This window comes from Aythya fuligula, chromosome 1 (assembly GCF_009819795.1).
Source record: "Aythya fuligula isolate bAytFul2 chromosome 1, bAytFul2.pri, whole genome shotgun sequence".
NCBI lineage: Eukaryota > Metazoa > Chordata > Aves > Anseriformes > Anatidae > Aythya > Aythya fuligula.
In genome coordinates, this window is record NC_045559.1 from 88,633,487 (window position 1) to 88,652,890 (window position 19,404).

Below are 19,404 nucleotides of genomic sequence, written 5' to 3' on the forward strand. Positions count from 1 at the left end.
TTATTCTCTAGTGTTTCTTTAATGAAACCTTCTGTTACAAAGTTTTTTTTTGTTTGTTTGTTTGGTTGTTTTTGTTTGTTGGTTTTTTTGTTTGTTTGTTTGTAGGGTTTTGTTTTTGTCCCAGCTGTACTTAAATTAATCTGGACACATGAAGAGTGTGTGTGTGCTTCAGAAATAGTTCTGTCTTGGGCAGCCTGAACAGCTCTATTTCTTACAGTGTGTGATGCTTTAGAGAGGGGCAGGAGTGACTGACTTCTGATTTTTTTTTTTGAACAAACTTTCTGGGACTAAACTCTCTTTGGGTACATGTGGGAAAATAATTCATTATGAGCAACGAATTAGATCCTCTTATTTGACAACAGTTTTCATTCCTATACTGCTTTTGCCTGGAAGGATGGTAGGTTTGGGATGTGTTAGTCTAATTATTTCGTGAAGTGCTGAGTGAAGTGTAGCTGAAATTCATTTTAGGCATTAGCAAATGCACTAGAGACTTCATGTTCATATTGATGTTCAAAACAAAATTAATGAGTGAAGAGATTTTTGGCTCCTAGTAGTGACCTCAAAATGAGATAACCTGTGAAAATTATAAGACCGAAGTGTTTTGGGAGAGTGGTATTTTTGGTATTTTGTACGGATGCTGAAAATTGAGGTCAGCAAAGATTCTCTGTGTCATGTGCATGGATGCCTACACTGAGTCAAGACAATAACGTTTCACGGTGATTTCAGGGAGAGGGGTCTGTCCAGCTGCTTGAAAGGTGCTGAGATGACTGACAGCTCTAAATTAACACAGGGATCAAAAAGCTTTCCATCTCCCAGCTGCCAATTTCGATTCAGCAGATACGAGGAAGGACCGGAACTGCCATTATCTTATGGATGATGGATGTGAAGTGAATCGGTGATCTCAGCATGCGTTTTTACCAGTGTGTCTCTTCATCAGCCCCCTCACTTCTGACACAGGCGGTATTAACAGGATCTCTTGTCCAAAACTGCCACCCCAAAGGTCAAGGCGATTGGACCCTGAGTGCTGAGGTACCTCTCAGTGCCAAGATTTTCTCTGGAGCACTGCCTGTGTCATGTGCTGCTCACGGTGTGCCTTGCTCTGTCCCTATGGAGAATCACAGGATGTCCTGAGTTGGGAGGGAGGATGAGGATGAGGTAAGAGAACTGATGGCATCTAGCTGCACTGGTGCAAAGCATTTGACACTGTCCCACACAGCATCCTTTTCTCTAAATTGGAGAGACGTGGATTTGACAGATGGACCACTTGGTGGGTAAGGAATTGGCTGTCTGGTCTCACTGAAGGAGCTGCAGGCAAGGTCTCAACGTCTGAGATTGGTGATGAGCGGTGTTCCTCGGGGGCTGGTACTGGGACTGGTGCTGTTTAACGTTTTTGTCAGTGACATGCACAGTGGGATGGAGTGCACCCTCAAGCAGGTTTGTGGACAACACCAAGCTGCGTGGAAGGAGGAGAGGGGCCTGGACAGGCTTGAGAGCTGGGCCTGTGTGACACTCATCAAGTGCAAGAAGACCAAGTGCAATCCCAAGCAGAAATACAGGCTGGGCAGAGAATGGACTGAGAGCAGCCCTGAGGAGAAGGACCTGGGGGTGGTGGTGGATGAGAAGCTCAACACGAGCTTGGGACTGGATGGGCTTTGAGGTCCTTTCCAACCCAAACCAGTCTGTGATCATCAAATCAAGCTGTGTTTGGCTGACACCTCTCATCAACCTTTTTGCTTTGTTTTCTGGGTAGAAGGACAATTAAATTGTAGATGTCTGTAACTTCTAGGCTTGAAATCCTCAGGACACTTTGTGCCTGCACTGTGTCCTGAGTTATTAATGAGAGCTTTTGCTCTCCCTTGAAAAACTGGCTGCCTCACTTGATTTGCTTCCTTTTCTTTTTTCTTTTTTCTTTTTTCTTTTTTTTTTTAATTTTTCCTGGTTCTCCATGCTCTGAGAGCACACATTGTTCAGATGATAATTGTTTGTGCTCTGCCAGGGCATTAGACTGGATTTTGCTGTTGCCTGCTGCATTTACTCCTGACAGTTTGCAGGGACGTTTGGAAGCTTCTGGAGGGAGCGGCTGACTTCATTGATGTGAGCTCTGCAGCGTGCATGCGACTGAAGCAAAGCTTCATGGAGCTGGAGCAGCTCTCAGCCTCTCCTGGCTGAAGCAGTTTGTGGGGTCAGAGCCAGAAGGTCACAGTTCTTCATCCCTGTCACTACTTCCTGAACATGACTGGTGTTAGTCCCCGAACAGGAACTAGAGCAGGCATAGCTGCAGACTGCAAGGCAGGTGGGTGGCTCCAGGGATTTGTAAGGAGAGTGCTGATTTTAAATTTAATCCTGTTTCATCCCTGGCAAGGAGCAGACACACCTGAATGTTCAGCATCCTTTGAAGGTCATTGGGTGGCTTCTGTGAAATGCATTGGGTAGGCTTCAGGCCAGTTCCTGGTGTGAGCTTGTCCTCTACCACCTGTAGAGGTCCTGTAGAGAAACCAGAGGAGTGTTTGGATGACAGAGACCTTGCCCTTGGTCCTCGGGGTGTGTTGAGGGGCTTTATGCAGGCACAGCTGCTTTTTTGGTGATTTATACTGTACCTGGAGCCTGGGAAAGAGAGTGACTGTTTCCTGAAATAGGGGGTGTTTCAGCATGCCTAACCCCAGCTGGGATGCCCCGGTTGCCTTGGCACTTTTAGATCTGGGTTCTTAGAGCTGTCTCCAGCTGGGTCTTCTAAAGATGGGGGCACCCCAAATCTCTTGGTATTGCTGAAGTCCTTGCTGTTGGTTCTTGCCTTCTGCAAAGCCCCGCATGTGTTGGCACTGAGTGGGATAACTGGTGGCTGCTGGCGCCTGCTGGCTGGCGGCTCTCGTCTGAGCTGCTGAGGGCGAGGTTCTTGGAGAGCCGCAGCCTCCCGGCGCAGCTGTTAGCAGGTTTTACTGGAGCCGGGCGGCACTGACCCACCTCAGAGTTACATGCGAGGAGGATCTGTCCTCAGCACCCAGCTCCACACTTCATACAGCACGCACTGTGCCTGTCCTCGTGGGTGAGCCTCTGCAGAGCAGGCCGTGTGGCTCTGAAACAAGCCAATGGAAGCTGGTTGAGGAGGACGTTTCCTGTAGGTTGTCAGCAAGCTGAGGTTGTTGGGCTGCTCAGCCTGGGGCAGCGTCCTGCAGCACCTGCCAGGGCAGGTGGGGGCCTGGCCGCGGGGTGCAGGATGTGGTGGGAGGTGGCGGAGCGCCGCTCAACCTGCCCACGTTCGGTGCTGTGAAAACTGGTTCCTGGCCTTTATTTGTATGCCTGTGCCGGCACGGGCTTAAAGGGGCTTGGTGTTAAATGCGTTGTTCTGCTTCTTATTTTATAAGGATTTTAATGCCTCGCTCTACCCCTGAAATCCAGCGGCCCTGTATCAACAAGCCAGGAGATAAAATTCGCATTAATGGTTACAGTTGTACTGAACTACAGTGAGCCAAGCTGGCAGCAAGAACAAGGTGCTCAAACTGGCAGCTCATAATGCGGTGTCCTGCTGGGCGGCGAGGAACAAGGCACCTGCCTGGAGAGAGGGGCTGTTACACGGGCAATACAGCGCAGGCCCCACCCCCAGGAAAATAAAAATCAGCCTGCAGGTGCTGTTAATTTTAGCTGGATGTGCTCGTTTACGTCTTTACCATCCCCAGCTTTTCACTGTGTGCATAGCAGCACACAGCGGCTCTGGCAGTAGGACTGTGAAGGTAAAGTCTGCTGTGTAACCATCATTGCTGGCTCCAGTGCGTGAGCTGCCTGTCCAGAAGTCCACGCGTGGTTTTCTGGTGTGGTTGTGGGTTGGTTTAATCCCTGCAGCCGTGTGGTGCTGAGCCTCCACTGGGGCTGACGAATGAGTTGCATTTTGGGGCAGCCTGGTGGTAGCCGAGCTGTCAGGAAGCCCAGTCTCATCAGTGGGCGGCTGGCAAGCGTGAGGACAGGGCAGCCACTGCAGTTAGTGCCTGGTTAATTAGTGAGCCGAGCTGGCCAGCCTGCTTTCACTGAGTCCGTGCTAGTGATTTGTGGATAAACGCTTGTTTTTTTGCATTATTTTATAATGTATTACTCAGGGTACATGCTGCCTGTGCCACCTGCTCCCTGAAGGAAACGCAGGTGCCATAAGCTTTCCGTGGTGTTTGGCCAGCCCCCTAGAATAGGACACTATCTTTATTATTGGTTTACACTTGGACTTTGCTCTTATATAGTAAATTAGCCTGCAATAAATTATCTAACTATGAGTTGGCTTTTCTTAAACTAAAGCTTTTTTTTTTTTTTTAAAGTATCACCTGCCAAGCACATAAGGTTTGACCTGTAGGGGCGAGGCTGTGCCTAAGAAACCTTGACCCGTGCAACCCCCATCTCCACCCCATCTGGGTTGTAAAACAACCACCTGCCGGGCGCCCACACGGCCAAGTGTTCCCGTAACACGTGTGACTTCAGCGTGCCTTTCAGGGAGTACTTTGGTGCTTCACTCACAGCGGCTTTGTTTTGTTGAGCCCTTGCCTATATGCATACAGCAGCAAATTAACCAGCCGAAGGTGAGGTTTCAGCTAGCTCATGCTCGTTGTTAAAAACGATGAAACACTTGTGCTGACTGCTGTGGTGTACAATAGCTATGTTTGGCCTTCGAGCAGATGGCTAAAAGTTCAGCAGATTGCTTTTCCAGTATATTGCATTCTAATTATGAGGGCTTTTTCAAGCAGCTTGCTCTAGGATATTCATGTTTTGCCACTTTACCCAGAGAAATTCTGCCTGGGATCTGCTCCATACAGCATAAAGGGATCCTGACTCCGGCAGGAAGCTGGCTGCCAACCCGTCACATCTCTGAGCAGCCCTCTCAGGCGCAGCCTGTGCTCAGAGCAGGGCAGCTGGCCCAGCAGCAGCCAAGGACAAATCCCGGCCCTGCAGCTCCCTTTCTTCTGCTTTTGTGACGCCAGCTCTCTCCCCGCCTGGCCCTGCAGCACTTACCTCTGGCAGGCGGTTAACAAACGGCTCTTACCTGACCTTACCACGGGAACACTCAGCTGGTGCCGCTAGGCCTGGAGCACATGCAGTGACAGTGAACACCGCAAGCCTTCACTGAGGATGTTTTAATGAGCAATGCAATCAGGGCACACATGCCTCTGCAGCCTCTAAGGCATCAGCTCAGGGCGAGGGGAGAACAAATACTTAACCCCAAACCGCTCTGTTATGGAGCAGAAGCATCGTGTATTTGCTCAAAGGTGGCAGCAGCGCTTGACAGCAATCCCAGTGCGCGTTCCAACCACCTCAAGCTCGGATGCTCTGGAAATGATAAAAATGTATTTTGTTTTTGACTAGGTGCAGTACTTCTTCAAGATCCTGGACAACTGAGAGCCTCTATCCCCACGCAAAGCAAAAGCCGTGGACACCAAGCAGTGTGTTCATTCATTTATTTGTCCAATGTTTCAACCTGACTGAAATACAAGATCAACAAGAGCACTGTACTCCTGGCTATTATTACATGTTAGAACATAGAGTTTTGCACTTCAGACAACATTTAACACCATTCTATGGGGTACTGCATTGCTTTTATAAAGTTTAAAATAAAGATTTATTTTCAAACATGTGACTTTGGTTTATTTCATACATTACACTTTCTTGCAGAAAAAATAAAATTGTACAACTGCATAAATATAAAATTCGTCCACCATGAAAATGGTTAAAACATTCAATAAAGACATTAGCACCACAGTGTGCGATGCCTCCAGCAGGAAAAGAAAAAAAAAAAAAGAAAAAAGAAAATATACAAAGCAAAGAGTTATGCCTATCACCGAGGGGAGTGATAGTCTGACCCAGGTCTCTCACACAACATACTGGAGGATGAGGGAAAAGGTGGAGAGAGAGAGAAAGAGAGAGAGAGAGAGAGAGAGACAGCATTCGCTACAAGCACAGTACACAATCATTTATTCTCTTTAACTTCACTTAAGTTAGTTTCCCCTGCCACCCCTCCAAATAAAATACCCTAACACCACAGAAAAGTCAGAAGCCTTATGGAGTGCTGTTAAATATAGTCTCACAGGTGGGCCTTTCTTTTAAAAGGAACAAAATAATTAGAAGTATCATGCCAGTTCTAGTCCCATTGAGTATTTACACCTTGGACAGCAAAAGTCTTTGCTCACGAGAAGTAGAAAACAGATACAATACATGGCTTGAAAAATGACCAGAGTATGCACCTATAGTACTGTACACTAAATAAAATACACAAGGCAGCAATACTTAGGGGCCAGAAACACTGCTTACTACAAGTCAGTTATGGAATCATAATTTACAGTAAAAATGGGCATGTCCCAAGGCTCAATTTTGTTTTCTTTTGTCATTTACAGTAGAATAAATATTTGTCGCTATTGCTACACTTTGTTTACATTCTAACCTAGTAAATGCAGAAAGCTAGTGTAAAGCATATAGATTACGTGTAGGTCCCATACGTATGACAGTTTGTTCAAGACTAGTAGGTTTTCTTTTTTGTTCTTTTTTTTTTTTTAAACCTTTTTAAATGGCTAGGAGGAGGAGAGGGGGGAAAGAGAGTTGTGCTTACAATCAGCTGCTTCTTATGTCAAATTTAATATCAAAGCGTCCCTGGAAGCGGTCTTTGTCGCTGTACTGGATGTTCTGCCCGTAGGCCCTGCACTCCACGCGCACTTCCACGTCGTAGGTCAGGTTGGTGAACTGCACTGCCACCAGCGGCTGCAGGTACCGCGGCTGCAGGAGCTTGCCGTAGTAGGGGTAGTACTGCAGGGCAAAGCCGGAGTAGCCTCCCATCCCGTAGTACTCCACTGTGCCTATTTTGTCTGCATCTTCTTCTCTCTGAGAGATGGGCAAGAACAAGAGATGCTCGTTATCCCAGCGCTGCATTTTGCAGCTGTTTTCCCACCATCTGCTTTTCACCAATGCTGTGCGCTCTCTTTGGTCACCACCCATCCTCAGCCTGACAGCACAAGGACCGTCCCCATAGTGGAAAGGACAGTCATGAGCTGTCCTACCAGCAGCTGCAAAGGAAGTGCCTCCAAGCGTGTATCATCCAGGAAAAGAGCTTTTTTTTAAAAAAAAAACTCAGCCACTTCTTTGTACATAGAGAGGACACCACAGCTGCTTGTCATACCAATGCACCATCTGTGGTTAAAAAACTAATGGAACAAGAAGCCTCTGCTGTTCCTCAGCAGTTCTAATATTCAAGGTAAAGCATCTCCGCCAGAGCCATTTTTCAACCATCCTTGCTAAGAACTCCAGCGTATCACTTGGAAGCTATTCTGAGGATCCCTTTTACTCCTTGGCCCTGCTGTTGCCCCTCTCTGTGAGGAGGAACAACACTGCTGTTGTTCCTTCCTCAGCAATGACATTTTGGGAAGAGCTCCCAAGTGAAAACCACCCCAACTGCCTGCAGGAAGGCAGAGCGAGGAAGCTCCGGCTGGACGAAAACTCGGGGAGTCCCTGCCTGCAGTATGCTGATTTTGCCTTCGTTGCATCTCACTTACCTTGGGAGCACAGTGCACGGGGATGAGGTACGGGTTGTATTTTGCCATGACCTCTGCAGGAAGGCTTTCGTTTACCGGAGCCTAGAAGAAACCCAAACCAAGGCAACGTTACACGCTGAACGCCTCTTGGCAGCAGCAAAGCTCAGTGGTACCAAACTAACAGCTAACGGGGATCCCTTCCAGCTCAAGTTCAGAGGCAGCAGCAACTGGTGCCTGTTCCTGGGAGGACACGCAGCGTAACACAACTACATGAAGCACAAGTTAACCCACGTAAAGCTGCTCTGGCTGCCAAAGCAAGCACTTCAGGGTATTTTTCATTTCACTGAGGAAAGCGTCTCATGGTAGAGCACCAGCTGCCAGCAGGGTTTGTGCAAATGTCACGCAGTGGCAGAATGAGACGCTCTGCTGGAAGCTTTGCTACCTCTGCGCCAGGTGAGTGCAGTTAGGACTGGAAAGCGCAGCGCGGAACAATAGAGGCAGGCACACCCTGACGTTCCCCAGCTTTGACATCACCGGCACGGAAGGACAAAGGCTCCAAGTGTCTGAGGGAAAGCTGGGAGCGTCAGCTCCGACGTTGGTCTCTTACTAAGAGGAGTTTGGCTTCACTTGTGTTTGGCAACACCAGAGCTGTAGGGTCCCTGATGAAGCGTGGAATGGGGGAGACGAGGACTGCCTTGGACATGTGCGCCATTCCTGAGGGAAGCGTGTGAAGTCATACCTCCACCAGACCCTGCTCTCTAACGCAGCCCGGAGCTCTGCAGAGCCCTGTGGCAAGGAATGGAGGCAGGCACTGACCCCTTCTCTTCCCCGATCATCAAACATGCGCCATCCTACATCCTACAAACATTCCTGCCATCCTACAACCGCCAGGTACCAAGCACAGCATGTGCCTGTTCTAATGCACCTGCTGTTGCCACCCAGGATCAGATGATTCAAAATTCAACTGGATTTTAGCACAGGGCAGTCCCCTTTATAAAACATGCCTCAAAACACGTCAGCTGGCCAGTCAGTACCCTTCCCCCTGCTCTCAGAGACACTGATGGTGGTGATGAAGGCTGCTTGCCGCACCATTTGCACTGCTTTCCCCCCAGAAGACGGAGAGGCGTGTTTTGCACAGTGCCTCGTTCAGGAACATGCGCTCTGCTGTCGAGTCCTTACAGAACGTTTTAGCATTTAAACGTGCTGGGGAAAAACCTGCAAGTAAAAGCGGTTCCTGTGCAGCTGAACTTCCTTCAGCGTCAGTGCACACCTGCTATCCAGCCCAGCCCGAGCCAAGGGTGACAGCAGACATAAACCAGCATTTCTGAAGCTGCATTAAATCACCTAAAGATCTCCTCACCTTTCCTGCAGTAAGAGCTTTGCCAAACTCTCCGATGTAGTTTACGCTTTACAGACATGTATCAGCCTAATGCCTAATGTAGCACTACTCCATTTAATTAAGTGGTTTTAGCAAGCCAGGCAACTCCGCACTGCCTGAGGAAAGAACGGAGAAGATGGAGGCGTGACACAATTTGCTGAGCTCATTACAGACATGGTAGGTCTGCAACGGTCACGCAGAAGCGCAGGGTTAAAGTGGGTTTTACCAGCTGAAGAGAACACTTCCTCAGAGCAGGCCATTAGCAGGCTCTGCGAGTCACCAGGCAGTTCACCAGCAGCTCGTGCTGTCAGAGCTCACTGCTGCTCGCCATAAGCTTGCAGTGTGCAGTTTGCTTTTTAAAGAAACGTACTTTTAAAGCCAGTCATTCAAACGGCCTCACAGTCCCCCCACTGCAGAACGGGTTTCATGCTTATCTCCCTCCAGAGACAGAAGCGCAGGCACAAATTCAGTAACTGCTCCAGAGCCACAGCAAATCTGCAGCCAACTCCCCATCCTTATCAGTAGCTCCTGTTACAAAGGGAAGGGATACTTGCCTTAGGTTTGAAGCCAATAATTCTGTTGAGCTTGACGAGGATGCATGGTTTGCCATCCTTGTACCCAAAGGTGGGATCCTGTATTCCAGAACAGTTTTCCAGCCATTCACGTTTGAATTTGCAGACCTTCTTCTGGCCTTGGGTATCGCTGTATGGTCCTCTGTCTTTGTAATCCATAGGCATATCTGCCATGGTGGAGGAACGGAAAAACAAACGTATGAAACTCAACCTTCTGCTCGTCAGGAACAGCTATATTTGTGCTTCACCATGCCGTCGGGATTTCCCACTTGCCCAGGCAGGTGACGCCACCTTCTAGAGGCTGACAGCACAGACCTGCACCCAGCCACTCCCCCACACGCAGGCTGATCGCAGACCAGCAAGTCTGTGGGGGCTTTGTTTTCTATCTGAGGCTTCCTACAGGCTACCAGAGAGCAAACACATTTGCAATTCGCTGGCGCAGAGATTTTTTTTTATCAGCTTTTACGAGCGGGTCTCCCTCAGATTTCACATGCACGTCTCACATGAGGCGACAGTCTGATTCCCCATCATTGCATATAATCTGTTAAAGATTAACATCTTCCTGATGCTTTGCTGCATTGCATCAGGAGGACCGACACTGGCTTCAGCAAAGTCACCTGCAAAATTCCCCTGTGGCTTGCAGGGAGGATATAAGGTCAGTGCCAGGCGCTTTTGAGAGTCAGCTGCACCTTTGGCCAAGTGAAATCTGCAAGTCCCTGGCCACATACCCATTGCAGTAAGCTTCTTAGGTACGTCCCTGGCCAAATGTGGTCTGTCTCAACTAATTGTTTAATGAGCAGTGATGCGACTGAAACCAAAGTCTACCAGTTAAAGTTTACCAGCGTGGCTCTGGTAACAATGCAAGGAACAGCTGAAGACAGAACACCGCTGCTAACCCTCCTTTTTTGATGGGCCTGACACAGAGGCACTGGTCAGAGACCTCAACCGTAGGAAACCACCCAGACTTACCCCCGCAGTCCTGAAATATGATGTTTTCAGTTTGCTGATCAGCGCTGTAGTCCTTCAAGAACTTCTCAAGATTCTTCACGTACGGCTCGTAACTTTTAGAGTCGGAGGCAGTGAAGGAAATTTCTGTCTTTTGTACCTGGGGGACTTGGGTCAGTCCTAAAGAAAGCAAAATCAGAAAGAAAACATTAGGAGCTGCACAGCCTCCGGGCAATGCTACACACACCGAGAGCATAAAGCGTTCTTACTAATCTGCATTTTTCAGACCTCAGGACTTGCACAAAACAAGCTCACTAGAGGGGAGGTTCTGAAGGGCTCTTATCTCCTCTTTCCAACAACAGTCTGGAATATTCGTCACGGTGTTTGCATCACTAAGCAGATAAAAATCACAGAGGCAGAAGGGAGGCTACAAGTCAAGGTTTTTCTCCAGAAAAACAGCCAGCCGCAGGCCCCCTGCCCACTGCTGCCTCCTCCCTGAGGGCAGAAGGGAAACTGTGTGAGAGAACATCACACAACCAAACTCCCCTGGAAGGCTTCTCCAACACGTGTCCCTAACAGGGTGCAATGCTACACGTTTAGGGTGCATCGGGGATGCCCATTCATCAACCCCTGCAACAGCAGACGAGGGGGGCTCCCTAAGTTAGGTATGGCCTCTCCACATTTCCCTTGTGGGATGCAGGGCAGGAGACATTTTCTCAGTGAGTTCATCAGCCTGATCATTTTGACTCGTCTTTTCACTCCTTAAACATCATTTCTGGCTGTAGAAATAGCATCCTGAGCTCTATAATCAGAAACACACCACCGAGCAAGAAACACCTCCACACAGGAGAGACGTTCAAAAGACTGCCCTACATTCTGGGCTGAGTAACCAGCTCCAATTTCGACTTTCGGAGGATGAGTAGAAAAAGAATGCATGGGCAGAAGGCACTGGATACAAGTAATGGCTGCGGATGATGAAAAATGCCAAGCCCTTTGCTTGTCATTATGGGACTTGGAAATAGCTGCTCTTGCGTGAAGCTTGGGTCACGTTTTAATTGAATGCATTGATGCACGGCTAACGCTTAAGCTTAAAGTAATGGGAACTGGAGCTCACGCTGCCTTTGCGGCTGCCACTGTAATTATTGAGGTCTCGACTTGTGTTCAGTTTGTCATCTCCACTTTAGCGAGAACAAAAAAAGGAGCAGGGGAGCAGCATTTGCTTTGACAGCAGGTCTGTTGCCAACAAGTTCCTCCAGCACAGAACTCGGGCAGCTTAGCTGGCTGGCCCCAGCCCACAGGAGCTTGTGACTCCTGCCGTTTTTCCAAAGCCACTTGAGTGCTTCTGCTTAGTCCCTCCTCGGGCCAGCTCACCACTCCCCTGCCCACTGAGGTGGAATTTGTAACCCGGGACAAAGATTAGCTTTGTTCCCCTAAACGCAGCTCTGAGTAGCCAAAGATAGCGAGACGTCCAGCGAGCAGCTTGCGGTTTCGAGTTTTATTCCAGGAAGCAGCGCTGCCCTCTCCAATCTCCCGGTGGTACGAACAGGCTGGGGCGAGCGTTACAAGTTTAGAAGCAGCTCGGTGCTCCACCAGCAGAGTTAGGGCTCACCCTACGAAATCAGTTGAGTTTTCAATCCCTTTTCAATTAATTATTTGCTTTCTTGCTTCACAAATGGTTATAAACATATAAACTGTGTTCAGTCTGTGCTGCCAGCCTCTCCTTGCATTTATAGCCCGCTAGGAAGCAACAGGCTGAGAGTCGCTTCAAGTGGCTATCTGGGTCTGCCTCCTCCAGAGTTCAGGTTACAGTTATCATCTGCGTGTGTAAATATAACATTCAAGAAAGCTCAGCCAGGCCTTAATAAGCTTTGGCCAGGCAGCTGAACTATCGGCTGCGCTGAGGACCCCTGGCAGCAAGTCCCCACCCCTGCTTTTTATCTTATCCAAGGCAGTGCAGTGCGTAAAGGCACCCGCGCAGGCGAGGCAGAGGTGAGGGGAAGGGCAGCACGAGCACCTGCGGAGGCCCCGGCAGCCTGGCCACCAACATGCCCAGCCCAAAGCCAGTCTTCTGGCCAGTGACCTGGAGAACAGGCTCCCGACACAAAGGGTCTGCCTTTGGGACAGGTCCACACCCGGGTGCCGATGTGCAGAGCAGCACTCATCAGGCAAACAGGACAATCCATGTGAAGATGAAAGGTGCTTTATCCTGATTCAAAAAGATCCATCACTGGTTTTCACCACCACTTCCATACTCACATGCCTGTGACTGACTGCACGGAGCCCTACGCACAGACTTATCACTTATTTCCTTCCTTGCCATCCCTGCTGTGCCACCTCTATGTTCATATCCAAAATAAAAGCTTCACTACCAGTGAACCCTTCCTCTCTGAAACACTTCTGCAGCCCTTCTGAAACCTTCTCTCACCCCTACTGCGAGAACTGAAACAAGTAAGGAAAAAAAATAAGGAAAAAATTTACCAAGTTGAGCCATGCCAGAGCTACCTACCAGGGGCCAATAGGCACGTAAGGAAATATGCAGCACTAATGAAGTACAGGGATGATTAAGCTTCTTAGGGACTTGAGCACACGAGGAAGCCATTCATGAGCAAGCTCTAGGGGGAAAGAAATGAAGTCTCAAGTGTTCCCATAGCCAGGAGTCCAAGCAACGCTCCCTCACTGTGCAGTGATGTCCTGCTGGCCGCGGTTCGTCTCATGCTATCACCGGAGAAGCACCAGTCATGTGTAGTGATGCTGCTGCCCACAACATGGAACAATCAAGTCACTGATTGCTAGGAAAACGGTGACAGAGCTGCTTTTGAAATACTATTTCCGCAGTTGCCTTAGAGGACACTGCTAGGAAGTCAGACTGCTGTTCGCACTGGACTGACACCAGCCACTAAGCAACGAACGATGCCTTGACTTAACAACACGACGCCTCTTTTTGTTGGCTAACTCCGTGACTGCATCAGGATATCTAAAATGAAGCAAGTGTGAGGCCATTATTTTTTCCAGCTACCATTCTACTTCCATAACGCTGTTGCAGACTAAAGTCACATTTATCCCATTTCATTTAAAACTCAATCCCTACACAGACCTCGTCGCTCTACGCTGCAGGAGCAAGACTTCAGAAAAACGCGTCTGGAGGGTGAAGGGGAAGAAGCCAGGAGCTGTAGGTCAAGCTCATTATTAGGAATGGTTGTGCAAGCCTGTAGTGACAACAGCTGCTTCATCACGCTGTGCTCACTTCCCAGCACCACGTTCTCCTGGTTCACGCTGTGTCTGAGCACCACTCGGGTGACACAGATCACCAATTTAGCAACCACTACGCCATCCCTACCCAACGCACCCCCGCCAGCCTCGCTCAGTGAGGACGGACTTTGAGAGCCCCCACACTCATGGATGTCCTTCCCAGCTCCTAACCACTGCCTGCCTCACCACAGAAGTGCAGAAAGCAGGTGCAAGTTCTCTACAAATGCAAGGTCTGCTCAGCTGGAGGCAGGTTGTGTCTCTGGAGCTCGAGATCCAGGTATTTCTCGTACTCTGGTACTGCGACAAGAGGCAGCAGCAAAGCGTGACTCAACAGGAGGTGGCACTTGCTCCTTGGGGCTTTCCTGTCGCTCTCATTTCCACCTCCCAGATACTATCTGAGCTAAGTAAGCCAGCTGGGGAATACACACCACACCAGCACTGCCCAAGCACATCGTGGCAAGATGGTGTTTAAACCAGCAGGGACACGAGGACATGAGATCTCCTGACCCTTTGCAGCCACTCCTGAACAGCCTCAGGCAGCTGTGGGCTCCCCCCCCACACCAGCTGTAGGGCAGGTGGACTGTGTTCCGCAGGGCAAGCACCACAAGATGGCAGGATACACAGCCCGATTTAGATTGGGTCGGGAAAGAAAATGGATTCAGGAAAACACTTGGCACTCTGTGTTTCAAAGGCAATTCCCCCCCCTTCCCCCTTAGCAGGGTAAGGGCTGTGGCAAAGCAGAGCCCGAGGCACGGCACAGGTGGAAATGTACCAGGAGCAGGGGCTGTCCCCGTGGCAAGGGCTGGACAAGGTGAACTGCGCTGCCCCTTCCCCCAGGAGGGAAGTTATCCTGGAAATGCACAGCCAAGTGGTGCAGGAACCAATTAGCATGTTAATGATATTTAAAAATAGCACTTTGTGGCTTTCAGTGCTGTGCCCCTATCAATAACTCAATGAAACATCCTGTAGCTTCTGCCACTGTTAGTGAATTTGTGTACTGCAGAACAGGAATGAGATTGCAGCAGCCCCTACAGCGTTTTTTTTCCTGCAAACCTTGAAGGAGAGGTTCATGTGAGCCCAAGACGGTTAGGGAAGGTGCAAACTGAAGGGACTTGCCCTCTAGTTTTCAAGCTGCCAATATACTTGGCTTGCAACTCTCCCCACAAGAACCAGGAACTAGAATTGCACCACATTTTATTTTAAGTAGTTCACAGTCCGCACAGCTCCCAGTTCATGGGAAGTTCGATGCTCACTGTGTACATGAGCAAGCGTGCTAATCGTCAGAAATGCAGTTCTGCTTGCAGTGCAGGAGACCACAAGCAGCATGGGAACACGGGGACTGCTGACCTCCCGCAGGCAGCGGTGCACAACTCAGCACAGCCTCGATAAAGCCCTTGTTAAAAGTTTATTTGGGCACATTGTGGTCTAACGGGTGCCGTGCTGCAGGGCTAGAAACAAACTTGACATTGACAGCACACCTCACGCAGGTTCATCCACACTGGTAGTAAGTCAGATGATGGCTTGCCAAGGGCCCTGTGCTGTTAGCAGGTAAGTGTCCCCTTTAAATGGTATTCATGTGCCATTACAGTGGGTTTGAAACCCTTTCCAAGCAGGCTGCCATTTGTTCAGGAGTTAGATTTTTTTTTTTCTGGTTGATTTAAGTCCTGAAAGCCCATTTCAAACTCAAAAGATCCCCCAAAGCCTTTTCAGCCGTCCTCCATTTTGCTTCCTATGGCACCCACTACAACAGCATCTTGAAATTCTTTTTTTTTTGGTTGCTGTTGTTGTTAAAAAAAAGGACAAAGCTCAGAGAAGTGGTGCAGTATTTAATTAAGAGACAAAACCCTCTGCAGGCTGAGATCTTGCACAGAGATTTTACTACCAAGTTGCTTTGAAATTAGCTTTGGGTAATGGGGGTTTGCAATAATTCTAAGTTACCTAGAATGAGTAATTATGTGACATCAGGCTAAACAGCATGTCTGTCTGGATGTGACCCAAGATCCAGCTTCTTTGCTAATTATTTCATGTCTGGTAAGACCACTGGGCTTCAGCCGAGGAAAAACACATTAAAAAAAATAACTCTTCCACCATTACCCATGTTAGTCTTCCAAATGCAGCTAACAGCTCTGGTCAGCACCAGTGACAGTTTAGTCCTTCCTGCAAGCATCAGAAGCCTGATGCAGAGCTGGATACAGTGCTCCAGACAGCACTTAACCCAGCCATGCTGGTACCTTAAATGCCATATACTAAGACAGCAATTTCAGTCTGTTTTGTTTAAAAAATGCTGGTGGAAAAGCAGTTATCTGAAAAAGATGATTCTCTGCGGAGATTAGCACCATCTGGTGAAGGCAACGCTCCCCGTGCTGTCAGAGCAGGGAACAGTTGCAGCATAGCAGCACTGCAGACAGTGGGGCTGTAAAACACCGTGTGACACTAGAGCCAGCTTCTGCAGCTACAAGCCGTCAGCCTCACAATTGTCACTTAAATACCACCGTTATTAAAAGCTTCTGAACTGTTTTACAGAGCAACTGGAGGCAGATCATTACCATAGCCAGTGCCAAGCAGCCTCAAGGTCATTTGCAATGTGGGCAAGCAGCAGTTGCGCAGCTCCCTGCCACGCTCCGCGCGGCCGCTGGCTGCGGCAGGAACCAGCGCAGCAGAGCCTGACCTGCGGCAGTGGCTGCTCACCCCGTCTGCAGCAACAAGAGGGGGGCTCTCAGCACGTTTGCACCTCGAGCAGGGGCTCCTGTTTTGTCTAACAGAGAAAGGCCGTCCATCAGGAGCTGCCTCTAACCCTCCCCACTCAACATCAAGGGAAACAGCCCTCTGCAGATGCCGTTACCTCCTCCGGCTCACACAGCAGAGCTCAGCATTAACCAGCACAATTCAGCAAGCACATCCACAATTGGTACTGCCCCCTCTCTCCCTGTGCACCCCAGTTTCAAGGATGAAGCCAGCATTTTCCCTTTGTCCCTTCATTTTCCCATAGGAGCGCAGTGGCTATGAAGAAAAACTGAACCCAGTTCTGTCACAGAGCTCATTCCTGAGCAAAACCTGAGCCTCACTGCATCATTTCTGTTTAGGGAAAGGGGAGAGCAACAATCCAGGTTCGAGTTCCTCTCCGAGAGGAGGCACACTCCATGTGATGCAACCTTTAATTCTGTCTGGATTGCCTTCGATTTCCCGTGCTGTTAACACAGAAGGCTTAGAACATACCCACCCCCTACAAATATGTGTTGCAGCAACGAGATGCTTATTTCATCCTCCTCCTGGAGGTGAGTAACCAAACCGCCTCCCCAGAACAGCTTGCACCCGGGCCAGCACGGGCCTCCTCGTTAGTTACCTGGAGGTGCCACTCGATCCTGGTATTTGGGTTCAAATTCACTGACGGTGAGCAACATCACTTGGATGGTCCCAATGAAAATACCTGCCAGGCAACCGTAGAAGATGACATAGAAGAGGAGGATCTTAACTGCAAGAGAAAACAAACGGAAAGATGAATCGAATCAAGCCCCAATTAATTTGGGATCATAAAGGGTGAGGATTACAATGCGTTCTCCCATATTTTAATGGATCCTTTGGCTGACCAAGGCTACCACAAGGTGCCAGGCTTTCAGCAAAGCACCAGCCCAACGCAAGTCAACGTGCTATAGGCAGTGCTACACACTCCACACCACTCTGGGCGTCAGAGCTATTTCCACAGAGCCCAGAGAAGCTGTTAGATTCAGGTTTACAAGCATTGGTCAAGTGTGACCTCCCTAATAATTCAGACTCTGGCCTCCACCAGAGACAACAGAGGCAGATTTTAGGCCCAAATCAGCACCAAGGCTCAATCTCAAATGCAGGCAAGCACTTCAGCATGTCACAGCACTCCGCATTTACCAACCTTGCGCATCTACAAAGGCACGCCAGCACCGCTCATACCAATTAAAAACTGAATTATGTAATAATGAAGGACTAAATTTAGTTTGGGTCTGAAAGGAGATGCCTAGAATAATCCTAGCGGGGGGGAAGAGCCTGAGAGGCAGCGCAGCTCAGACTCTGGGTATCGGTTACCAGTTTACAGGGATTATCTCAACTGATTAACTGCACAGTAACACGCCGTACTAGGCATCACCAGGCCGCCTACAGGAAGGATAAGCCAGCCCATGCCAAGCAACTAGGGGCTAATCAGGCTGCGGGAACAAGCACTGCAGCGAGGAACACTTCAAAGAGCCTGCTCAATCCCGGCGTCCTAGCCTAATCGCGAACGCGGACGAGGTTTACATGGAGGACTCAAGGTGAACAGATACAAGGGCAGGGGAGGAAGCAGTAGTGAAGGTATTCCTCCTCTCCTGAGCCCCATCACAAAAAAGCTCCATCAGTGGAGAAGCCTCCTCATTAAAGCAGCCATTTCTGGTGGATTTCGTTTTCCATTTGTGAAAGAAAGGATCAGGAGGGCCAGGCTCAGAAAGACACTCCATCCTCTCGTCCGCCGGACAGCGGGGCGGCAGCCATGGCTGGTGAGCAGAGCTCGGTGCGGATCGCGGTGCTCCAGGAGTTAAAGCACTCTTTGGTATCCAGGCAGCGTAAAGCAAATGGTCGTGACGTCAAAGACATTTGGAAATTTTTTCCAGAGCACGGTCATAGGAGGTGCTGTTGTAACAAACCAAACACTAATGCTGTTGTCCGCAGCGTAACGCCTTTGAGTTTTTGTAACATCAAAAGGCCGGCGCTGGGAGGTAGCTTATTGAACCGGTCTCCCAGCCGGGATGCTCCTAGCCCCAGAGACACCTTAAAGGTCACGGTTTCAGAACAAACACACGGCAACCCAGCGCGAGGGGGTTGCGCCACACAGCTTCCCACACCAGGTAGGCTTATGACGGAGGAACGGGACGGCCAGCCTGCAGGTTGACATCGCTCCTAGGCGGCTGGGCACGAGGAGGGCTCGCTCTGCCTCCGTGCTGCGAGCATTGCGGAGCCTCGGGCGCAGCGGGCACCCATGGGTGCGCACCCACAGCCCCATTCAGCTCACGTAGGGGCAGGGCAGGAGCCCGCTGCGGTCCAGCAGAGCCAGGGCTGGCACCTGGGGCTGCTCCCTCACGCCAGGGCCAGGCTCAGCATCGCGGGGCACCCCAGCACCCGCGGGGGGCTCCGGCAGGGCCCCGCTGCCCTCCCTGCGGGGCGAGGCAGCGCCAAGGACGAGGCGCCCTCACAAGGTCGCCCCGCCGCCGGCTCCCCCCCCTTCATGCCCCCGTCCCACACTCACACCAGCTGCCCCCGGTGCGGCCCAGCAGCTCCTTCTTCTCCGAGTTCCAGATGAATTTCTTCCAGTTGCCGTCGCCGTCCTTGGCCTTCCCGCGGGCCATGGCGAGCGAGCGGGGGGCGGCCGAGGGGATGGGGAGAGGGAAGGGGGGGGTGAGCGCTGAGGGGCTCGGGCGGGCTCCGCGGCACCGGGACGGGCTGCGGGGAGGGGGCTTGCGGGGAGGGGAGGGGGCGCTGGAGGGGGTCCGGGGGCTGTCGGAGCACGGAGGAGCGGGGGGTGAAGCAGCGGAGCCCAGCGGGCACGGAGCGGCCGCGCTCGGCGCCCTCCGCAGCCCTTCATATAGGGCGCGGGCCCCGCCCGCACGGCGCCGCAGCCACTGGCAGGCGGCGGGGGGCGGGCAGGGGAGGGGAGGGGACGGGACGGGAGGGGAGGGGAGGGGAGGGGGCGCCGCGCGGCACCTGCCGGGATGGTGTGTGTGTGTGTTTTTTTTAATTAATATATTCTTTATTTTATTTTTATTTATTT

General features: G+C 50.4%; 2 protein-coding genes across 2 annotated transcripts in view; one reads left to right on the forward strand and one right to left on the reverse strand.

The window, feature by feature from the left end:
• Positions 1 to 5,601, forward strand: part of NME7 (NME/NM23 family member 7) — a 93,124-nt gene extending 87,523 nt beyond the window's left edge. Inside the window, exon 12 of the mRNA XM_032184243.1 lies at positions 5,338 to 5,601. Within this exon, the coding sequence (XP_032040134.1) occupies positions 5,338 to 5,370 (33 nt within the window). The 3' untranslated portion in view covers positions 5,371 to 5,601. The remainder of the gene's footprint in view (positions 1 to 5,337) is intronic.
• On the reverse strand, positions 5,415 to 19,097 carry ATP1B1 (ATPase Na+/K+ transporting subunit beta 1). The gene is made up of 6 exons (XM_032184283.1): positions 18,883 to 19,097; positions 16,978 to 17,106; positions 10,410 to 10,565; positions 9,423 to 9,607; positions 7,512 to 7,592; positions 5,415 to 6,843 (listed from the first exon to the last, which is right to left on the reverse strand). The coding sequence occupies exons 1-6, from the start codon at positions 18,980 to 18,982 to the stop codon at positions 6,577 to 6,579; spliced, it is 918 nt and encodes a 305-aa protein (XP_032040174.1). The 5' UTR covers positions 18,983 to 19,097; the 3' UTR covers positions 5,415 to 6,576.
• Between the last annotated feature and the right edge of the window lie 307 nt (positions 19,098 to 19,404).

Excerpts from the sequence above, each read along its gene's own strand:
- ATP1B1 (XM_032184283.1), bottom strand. The coding sequence starts at position 18,982 with ATGGCCCGCGGGAAGGCCAAGGACGGCGACGGCAACTGGAAGAAATTC. Across the intron at positions 9,608-10,409 it reads CATATTTCAGGACTGCGGGG|ATATGCCTATGGATTACAAA; the intron begins GTAAGTCTGGGT and ends CCACCATGGCAG. Across the intron at positions 6,844-7,511 it reads CCGTGCACTGTGCTCCCAAG|AGAGAAGAAGATGCAGACAA; the intron begins GTAAGTGAGATG and ends CCCATCTCTCAG.